Here is an 8552-nt window from a genome sequence, read left to right as displayed (position 1 = left end):
GGCTAGGGTTGGCACCATCTCCCAGGCTGTGTCTTTAAGGAGATGATAATCAGAGGGATAGAACCTTGCAAAAGTGGGCCAGTCTTGGGAATACTATAGAGGAATAGCCTTCTGGAACATTCTGTGTCTCATAGGACCTGCCTGGGGATCCAGCCCCAGTGCCAGCACATATACCGACTGGGGCAGTGAATAGATAGTACACTTTGTTACATGGGCTGGGGGGAACATGGCCCATGTCCTGGAGGGGACTTTATGACAGACATCCAAAAATCCAGTGAGAGGGCTTCTAGATTTGTCTCCAAAGGTTATAGTTCTAACATGAGCCCTTAGGAAATCCAGCATGGTTCTCCCTGTGTGCCCTGGTTTGGTTAGAGAGCTCTAGCGGTCTCCTGTCCCACAGAATACCAGCCAGCCCCTGCCCTACGTCGTGCCTCGGGCTGAGGGTGATTCAGAGGCAGGTGCCTGTGACAGTGGATGCAATTAGATCTAATGGGACGGAGGCCTTTCTCGTCGCCCTCGCTCCATGCCCACCCCCGCCTCCCTCAGGCACAGCAGGCGTGGAGAGGATGCGCAGGAGGTAGGAGGTGGGGGACCCAGAGGGGCTTTGACGTCAGCCTGGCCTTTAAAGAGGGCGCCTGCCTGGCGAGGGCTGTGGAGACAGAACTCGGGACCACCAGCTTGCACTATGCCCACCCCCAGCGCCCCCTCGCCACAGCCCAAGGGCTTCAGAAGGGCCGTCTCAGAGCAGGATGCCAAGCAGGCCGAGGCTGTCACGGTGAGGAGGATATGCTGTCACCCGGAGGTATCCGGAGCAGCTTTTGTACCTGTAGATGGGTGGATACCCCAGGCTGGGAGTCTACCCAGCGTCTGGCACTCAGGGTTGGAGTGGTTCTTGGTCCCATCTTGTCTGAGGGTTAGTTTGGGTCCTAGCCCTGGTAGATAGTCCTGTGCTTGGGTAAATGCTTCTGCTGTGTCCTGCTGGACTCCGAGAGAGACAGCCAGTGTCTGTCTCACTACGCCAGCCTTCCTAGGGCTTCTGTGGGTCCTAGTTCATGAAGTAGGGGAAAATCTCCCCTGGGTGGTCTTGGGAGAACCCCATGATCCGAGTCCCCTAGTAGCTTCCCTACTTACCTGCCCCCTTGGGTTCTCTAGGCTTGCCTGTCACAGAGTGTGATGTTCCTGCAATGTACACTTCTGAGGAGACCTGTGGAAACAGGACATGGGCCCAGGTTCTACTGTGCCAGAAGAGGTCCCCAATTCTGGGACAATTCCTGTGCCTCCCCTCTCCCATACCTTACCTTCTACTGTCCTGCTTCTGTGTTCCTTATGAGCAGGGCTTAGGGAGCCATAGGGATCAAGGGGAGGAGCTGCCAAGACATCAAACAGTCCCCTTTGTCAGCATGGACAGGGTGGGGGTGGGGGATCAGCTCATAAGAGCTTTCAGATTATCCTTGGGGCCCCACCTAACTATTTCCTTGAGTTGACAGAGACATTAATGAGACTGGTGTGACCTTTAGAAATTTAATTTGCAGGCACTTCTCAAGGGACAATTGTGGGGTCAAAAGGGCCCTTTCACACTTCTTAGCTGCAAGGCTCTCCCCTCAGCTCCCTGGGATCCACCCTGTCTCAGGCTCTTCCCAGGAAGTTTGGGGATCTCTGGCTGTATTCATGCGTCCTGCTGGAAGTCTGGAGGGGGCTCCAGAGGGCATGCTTCTCCCCATGGCTATGACATCCCTAAAGCCCAAGACCCCAAACCTTTTGGGGAGTTCAGCTCCCAGATAAGAGTTCAGGCTCCGGGGTTGGGGATTTAGCTCAGTGGTAGAGCGCTTGCCTAGGAAGCGCAAGGCCCTGGGTTCGGTCCCCAGCTCCGAAAAAAAAGAACCAAAAAAAAAAAAAAAAAAAAAAAAAAAAGAGTTCAGGCTCCTCCTCCCTGAAGTCCAGATAGTTCTGAGTGTTGAGAGATTAGGAGTACTGGTTCAAAGCTGTGGCAGACACAGAGCCAGCGGAGGCCATACAGAGGTAGCCTGTACTCAGACAGAAGAGGATAGGGTAGCCAGGAGGAGGAGGAGGCATTTTGAGGGGGCTGTTTCAGGACAGGGGAACAGCCTGGGCAGGGCACCTGGCTAAGAACCACTTTTTCCAATGATGGTGTGTCCACGGGGCTCAGCCTCATGTCTCTCTCAGAGAATCAGGAGGGGAAGGATGCTGGTTTAAGCTGTGCACGTACTCCCTACCTGAATGGATCACTCAAGCTATTCACCTCCCACGTCTGAGGCTTTGCCCTCCTCCAGTCTCTGGGCGCTGCCCAGAGAAATCAGGAAAAACAGCGAGTCACAGTCCTCTCACTAATTCAGTTAGGTCTAAGCCTGGGAGGTAGGTGACAGGGCACATCTACCTTGGGAAATGGTGGCTAGGAGCCCTTGCCTTCCAGTTCTGCCCTGGCTTCCAGCCCTAGCTGCCCACCATGCCCTGTCAGAACACTGACTAGCATGTCCTGCCCTCCACCCTGGCATCCAGTGGTTTGACCAGGGCTTTGGAGGCAGGATCAGTGGAGGCAGCAGCATGGAGATACAGGCATATTTCTGACTCTTAGTCCCCAAGGTTCATCGGACGGCGACAGAGTCTCATCGAGGATGCCCGCAAGGAGCGGGAGGCGGCGGCAGCTGCAGCAGCAGCAGCGGTAGCCTCCTCGGAACCTGGGAACCCACTGGAGGCTGTGGTATTTGAGGAGAGGGATGGGAATGCTGTTCTCAACCTGCTCTTCTCCCTGAGGGGTACAAAACCCTCCTCCTTGTCTCGGGCTGTAAAAGTATTTGAGGTGAGGCCTGAGGGATGGCTTGGTGTGCCAGGGCAAGCATGCATAAGATATGTGAGCATGGCTGTTCCCCTTCCAGGGCTGAAATACGGCTGCTCAGGACAACAAGGGCTGGGTCTCAGGGACTACCCTTCAGCTCCTCTAGTTAGCCTCAGCTCTGACACCCATATATATTCTGAATCACCTGCCCATGGGTCTGTGAAGCAGCTGATTGCATTGTTGCTCTGGCTAGTGACCTGCCCCCCAGAAAAAAATCTCAAATGACATTAAAGCCAGAACCCTGTGAGCTCCCAGAATCGACAGCCTGGCCTAAGTGTTTTGTTGCTGGGCAACAAAAAGTAAGGATGAAGTTGACCCCTGCCCAGCAGTCCTGAGTTTCCTATTTATCTTGTTATGGCCTGAGCCTTGTGTCCTTGATATAGTGGAGTGGGATCCAGGCCTTTGGGCGTGGCCAGTAGGTCCAATGAGACCATTAGGGGATAGGGCCTTCTGTCAGCAGGGCAATCCGGCTGGCTGGTATGATCTCCAGACGGACAGAACTGTCCAGAAAAGGGGCCCAAGGCACAGCTGTGATGATTCCTGAATGGGTGCACAGGACAAAACCCAATGTATTGGTGACACCTATAGGTGTCATGTACTGGGGACACCTTCCAAAATTCATAGGCAGAGACAAGAACAAACAAATAAAATACCAACAACTGACCAGGCCCGACAGGGTCCTCCATTTCCCTTTCCCCATTATTATCTCTCTCCATCCCCCCTACCTGTCATTATCTCTCTCTCTCTCTCTCTCTCCATCTTCTCCACTTCTCTCCATTGCTCCCCCCACCCCATCTGTCTCTCTCCTCTCTCTTCCTGCTTTTATTCCCAAAGACATTTGAAGCCAAAATTCACCACTTAGAGACCCGGCCTGCCCAGAGGCCACTGGCAGGAAGCCCCCACCTGGAGTATTTTGTGCGCTTCGAGGTGCCCAGTGGAGACCTGGCTGCCCTCCTCAGCTCTGTGCGTCGGGTGTCTGACGACGTGCGCAGTGCTAGAGAGGACAAGGGTGAGGATGGGCTTCTGTCCCTGAGTGCAATCAAATTAGTGTGTGGCCTGCAGGGGTGGGGGCAGAGTATCCTGCCAAGGGGGACCCTGAAGTGTCCACAGAGTTGGCCCCACCATGCTGGCTTCACCCTTCTGCTTCTTTTCGTGTATCCCAGTAAACTCTGCCCTCTAGGAGGTCCCTAGAGGAGGCTGGACCCAGGATAGCCAAACCTTATTATGGGTCAATGCTAACCTGGGCCCTTTGCCTCTGTTGCTTGTGAAGTCCCCTGGTTCCCAAGAAAAGTGTCGGAATTGGACAAGTGTCACCACCTGGTCACCAAGTTTGACCCTGATCTGGACCTGGACCACCCGGTGAGCTTGTGTCCCATAGCTGAGGCCTGTGGGGTGGGCACAGGTAGGGACTGACCCTGGTTGTTGGAGCAGGGAATGCCCAACTTCCTCCTGATGTGTGTCCCTTGGCCATCAGGGCTTCTCTGACCAGGTGTATCGCCAGCGTCGGAAGCTGATTGCAGAGATTGCCTTCCAGTACAAGCAGTAAGGAGCCTGCATGTGGGGCAGAGTCCCCAGCCTGTAGGGAGAGGAGGGAAGGGGGAGGAGGTGACTGGTTAACTGTCACACTGCTTCGAATGTCAGCTTGTCTGTCTCTGCTCTGTGGGGTCAGTGGACCCCAGCCAGTCCACTTCATATGCTAAAGGCCTCTGAACAGCTCACATAGCTTCAGGAGAAGTGCCTCACCCCATTTTCTACTCTCTGAGAGGAAGCAGGGGATGGGGGGCCCTATTGACCGTTGATCCCCTCCACAGCGGTGAACCAATTCCCCATGTGGAATACACAGCGGAAGAGATTGCTACCTGGTAAGATCCGGCTGATCGTTGGGTTGGAGCAGGGTAGAGCTGGGCGTGAAAAGAGCCAGGGAAACTCCCAGAATCCCTGTCTGCGAGGGCCACCTCTGGAAACTTGGGTACAGAGAAGAGACGAAAGTCAGTTAGAGGAGAGGCTTCCAGTGGCCTAAAATATCAGGTCATTCAGAGATTGACCCTTTCTCAACCTCTGGGTTCTCTCAAACCACAGAAAGGCCCTATGCGTTGTTAGAGACCACAGTTCAGGAGGATGGTGGAAGCAGGCAGAGCATCCCTGGGGGGCTGTGGGCAGGTAGGGTGGTCATAGGAGAACTCCAACAGCTGGCAATTACCTACAGGAAGGAGGTATATGTCACGCTGAAGGGCCTCTATGCTACCCATGCCTGCCGGGAGCACCTGGAGGGTTTCCAGCTTCTGGAACGGTACTGTGGCTACCGAGAGGACAGCATCCCACAGCTGGAGGACGTGTCCCGCTTCTTGAAGGGTGCGGATGCAGAGGAAGTAGGGCAGGGAGGGGATCCCCTCTGCCTACTCTGATGCGTGGCCCCTTACAGAGCGGACTGGCTTCCAGCTGCGACCCGTGGCCGGTCTACTGTCCGCCCGTGATTTTCTGGCCAGTCTGGCCTTCCGCGTGTTTCAATGCACCCAGTATATCCGCCATGCCTCCTCACCTATGCATTCACCTGAGCCGTGAGTATGCTGCCTGGGGCAGGGGACCCTGAATTTGTTGCCCAGTAATATCTGTGCGTAATGATGACAGAAGTGTGGAGGAGCTAAAGCCTCCTTGTCCCAGGGAAAGGACGGAAAGCCTGCCCATTCCATCTTGCTTCTCCTGTGGCCTCACATAGGGACTGCTGCCATGAGCTGTTGGGACATGTACCCATGTTGGCTGACCGCACATTTGCCCAGTTCTCCCAGGTATGTCTAGGGCCTCAATACAGAAACCAGGGGTTGTTTGATTGAGCCAGAGACTCGACAGTTTTGCTTGTTGGGGTATTCCTCCAGCTAGACAGTGCGCCCTTATGGATTCACGATGCTTGCAGGTAGCAAATACTGAAGCACAGACTGTTTCCTCAACAGGGAGGGACTGGCTAGGAACACAAGTCTCAGGAGAAAGGGATTTTTGTGGGTTTTGATGCCACCTGCTGGTACTTCTTGGAACTGCAGGTCCTGGGTTTTTGGCTACTTTGGTGCATGGTGAAGACTATGCGGCAGGGTTCCCTGGAGAGGTAGCATCAAGTGCTCTTGCCTCAAGCACAGTGTCAGAGAAGAGTCTTTTCATGCTCTTGTCCCCTTCTCTACCCACAGGACATTGGACTTGCATCTCTGGGGGCCTCAGATGAAGAAATTGAAAAACTCTCCACGGTTGGTTTTGAGGGTCCTATGGGGAGTTCAGACCTTCTTTTCGGTCCGCAAGAACAGCCTTTACCTGTTGTGGGTGCTACTCACAGAGGGGCTGTGCTTGGCACCAGGTGTTTTAGGTGACTCATGACTATCTGGCAGGTGTACTGGTTCACTGTGGAATTCGGGCTATGTAAACAGAATGGGGAGCTGAAGGCTTATGGTGCAGGGCTGCTGTCTTCCTACGGAGAGCTCCTGGTGAGATTACCTGCTCCCAGCCCCCAGCAAAGGAGATCAGGGCTGGGGGAATCAGGTGTGGAGGACCCTGCTCCCGTTAGAAGGATGAAGTCCTTGACCCAGGTCTAAGATTCAGGCTGCTCTGGAGAGTACGGGACTCTGCCCAGACCCCACTGTACAGTAGCCCAGAATCCTTGTGGGATGGGAGATCCTCATACCCACAGCACCCATTTGCCTTGAGTGCTTGGGTGTGATGCCTGTGGTCTCTTTCTAGCACTCCCTGTCAGAGGAGCCTGAGGTCCGAGCCTTTGACCCAGACACAGCAGCTGTGCAGCCCTACCAAGATCAAACCTACCAGCCTGTGTACTTTGTGTCCGAGAGCTTCAATGACGCCAAGGACAAGCTCAGGTGCGTGAACCCTTCATGAGCCAGCCCCATCCAGCCTCCCCTGTGCAAGCCAGGCCTTGTCTCCACTTGAGAACACACTTAGTATGCACAGCAACACCCCCTTGTAAGAAGAGTACATGCTTGAGATTACCCTGCTCCCAGCCCCTAGCAAAGAAGGTCAGAGCTGGGGGCTCATGGTCTGGGGTGGGGGGCCTGCTCCCATCAGAAAATCTGAGAAGAAAGAGACCAGCAGCATAGGATCAAGGCAAGGTCAAAGTTAGGTTCAGGCCATCTGTCTATGCCTCAGTAGAGCCAGGATCTCTCATCCTCTGAGTAGCACGGGCTGGAGTGGGTGGGGACAGATAAGGAAGAACAAGAGACGAAGTGGAAGCTAAGAGCTGCCATGAGGGCAAAGGTTATAGAAGGGGTAGGCAGTACAAATTCAAGGGACACAGTTATACAGGGTCTGAGAAAGGAAGAGGAGACTGGAAAGTTGGTCCTTATCACTTCTCCTGGCCTGCTGTCCTGGCATGTCCACTTCAGTTTAGGGACTCTCTAGGGCACACAGTCAAGGAGAGCCTCCTGAGGGAAGAAGTCCAGATGAGAAATGAAGTGCTTTGCAGAAGTCTGCCCACAAGATTTTCTGGGGCTTTAGTCTCCTGAATGTCAGGAATGGGCTTTAGGGGTTTGGCAAACTCAGAAAAGCCATTTCCCCATTCTCCTGGAGGTTGCAGATTTTATCCCGAGCTACCTGACTCTAGCCTGCTTTCTCACCCTTACATCCAGTCTCCTGTGATTGAGGAATCATACCGGCTTCCCTCCACAGGAACTATGCCTCTCGTATCCAGCGCCCATTCTCTGTGAAGTTTGACCCGTACACACTGGCCATTGACGTACTGGACAGCCCTCACACCATCCAGCGCTCCTTGGAGGGGGTCCAGGATGAGCTGCACACCCTGGCCCACGCACTGAGTGCCATTAGCTAAATGCATAGGGTACCACCCACAGGTGCCAGGGGCCTTTCCCAAAGTCTCCATCCCCTTCTCCAACCTTTCCTGGCCCAGAGGCTTTCCCATGTGTGTGGCTGGGCCCTTTGATGGGCTCCTCTTGGACCCCCATCCTCCCAACACTGCTTCTCAACCATGTCTTACTACTGCATGCACTCCAGGGTGGTCCTGCATTCCTCCTGCCCTCCATGCTCTATACTACCCTGATTATTCTCTCAATAAAGGAAGGAAAGATCTCCAGGGCTGCCTCTGGTCACTGCGTCACCACAAAGATAGTTCCTAGCATTCATATCTGCTCTGGCTTCACTTGGAGGTTTAGACGGTTTCTTCTCCCCCACCTCTTTCTTCCAATTCAGCCTCCTGGACACTTCAGACCAGACAGAAGGTACTGGTGTTATCTCCCTGCCAACTATGAGCTCTGAAACAGTACTGGGGGGTGTTGAACAAGGCCCCAGATGAGCTGCCCCAGAAGCATGGGCTAACAACACAAAGGTGGAGACCAGGGTAAGGAGTGACAGTCACAGCTGTGCTCACCAGGGAACAGCCTCTGACAAGGCTTGTAGACCAAGCCCTCTCCCTGTGCTCAGGAGTCTTAGGCACCTTGCAAGTAGGCAGAGGATTGAAGGAAGTCAGCAAAACACAGCAAGAGCTGTGCCCCACATCACACCTAATGAGTCCTAGGGGAAGGCTTATGTCCCATGAACTCCATAAAGTGTCTTGTGCCTTAAGGATTGATGAAGAAGATCTTTGACTTAAGCAAGACCCCCCACAGAAGGCTGTGGGCCCCCAGAGAGACCTTGGGAAAGTCTTAGACTCCAAAGAAATCCCAGGGAAGTCTTTAGTCACCAAAGAAACCCT

General features: G+C 54.0%; 1 protein-coding gene across 3 annotated transcripts; it reads left to right on the top strand.

The window, feature by feature from the left end:
* Positions 1 to 616: 616 nt before the first annotated feature.
* On the top strand, positions 617 to 7934 carry Th (tyrosine hydroxylase). Of its 3 annotated transcripts, none has more exons than XM_039101327.2 (13): positions 618 to 775; positions 2594 to 2719; positions 3689 to 3863; positions 4125 to 4213; positions 4329 to 4396; positions 4666 to 4716; positions 5061 to 5206; positions 5277 to 5412; positions 5571 to 5640; positions 6031 to 6087; positions 6226 to 6321; positions 6575 to 6708; positions 7514 to 7934. In XM_039101327.2, the coding sequence occupies exons 1-13, from the start codon at positions 686 to 688 to the stop codon at positions 7671 to 7673; spliced, it is 1398 nt and encodes a 465-aa protein (XP_038957255.1). In that variant the 5' UTR covers positions 618 to 685; the 3' UTR covers positions 7674 to 7934. The 3 variants fall into 3 exon arrangements, 2 of the variants coding, with proteins under 2 accessions (XP_038957255.1, NP_036872.1); NM_012740.4 differs by having other exon boundaries at positions 675 to 775; positions 2594 to 2818; positions 7514 to 7928; XR_010063580.1 differs by lacking the exons at positions 6226 to 6321; positions 6575 to 6708; positions 7514 to 7934 and having other exon boundaries at positions 617 to 775; positions 2594 to 2818; positions 5516 to 5640; positions 6031 to 6070.
* The last annotated feature ends 618 nt before the right edge of the window (positions 7935 to 8552 follow it).

The sequence above is a fragment of the Rattus norvegicus genome, chromosome 1, assembly GCF_036323735.1.
Source record: "Rattus norvegicus strain BN/NHsdMcwi chromosome 1, GRCr8, whole genome shotgun sequence".
In the NCBI taxonomy this organism is placed as follows: Eukaryota; Metazoa; Chordata; class Mammalia; order Rodentia; family Muridae; genus Rattus; species Rattus norvegicus.
The sequence above is the reverse complement of the archived record's forward strand: the minus strand, read 5'-3'. Positions and strand labels throughout refer to the sequence as shown.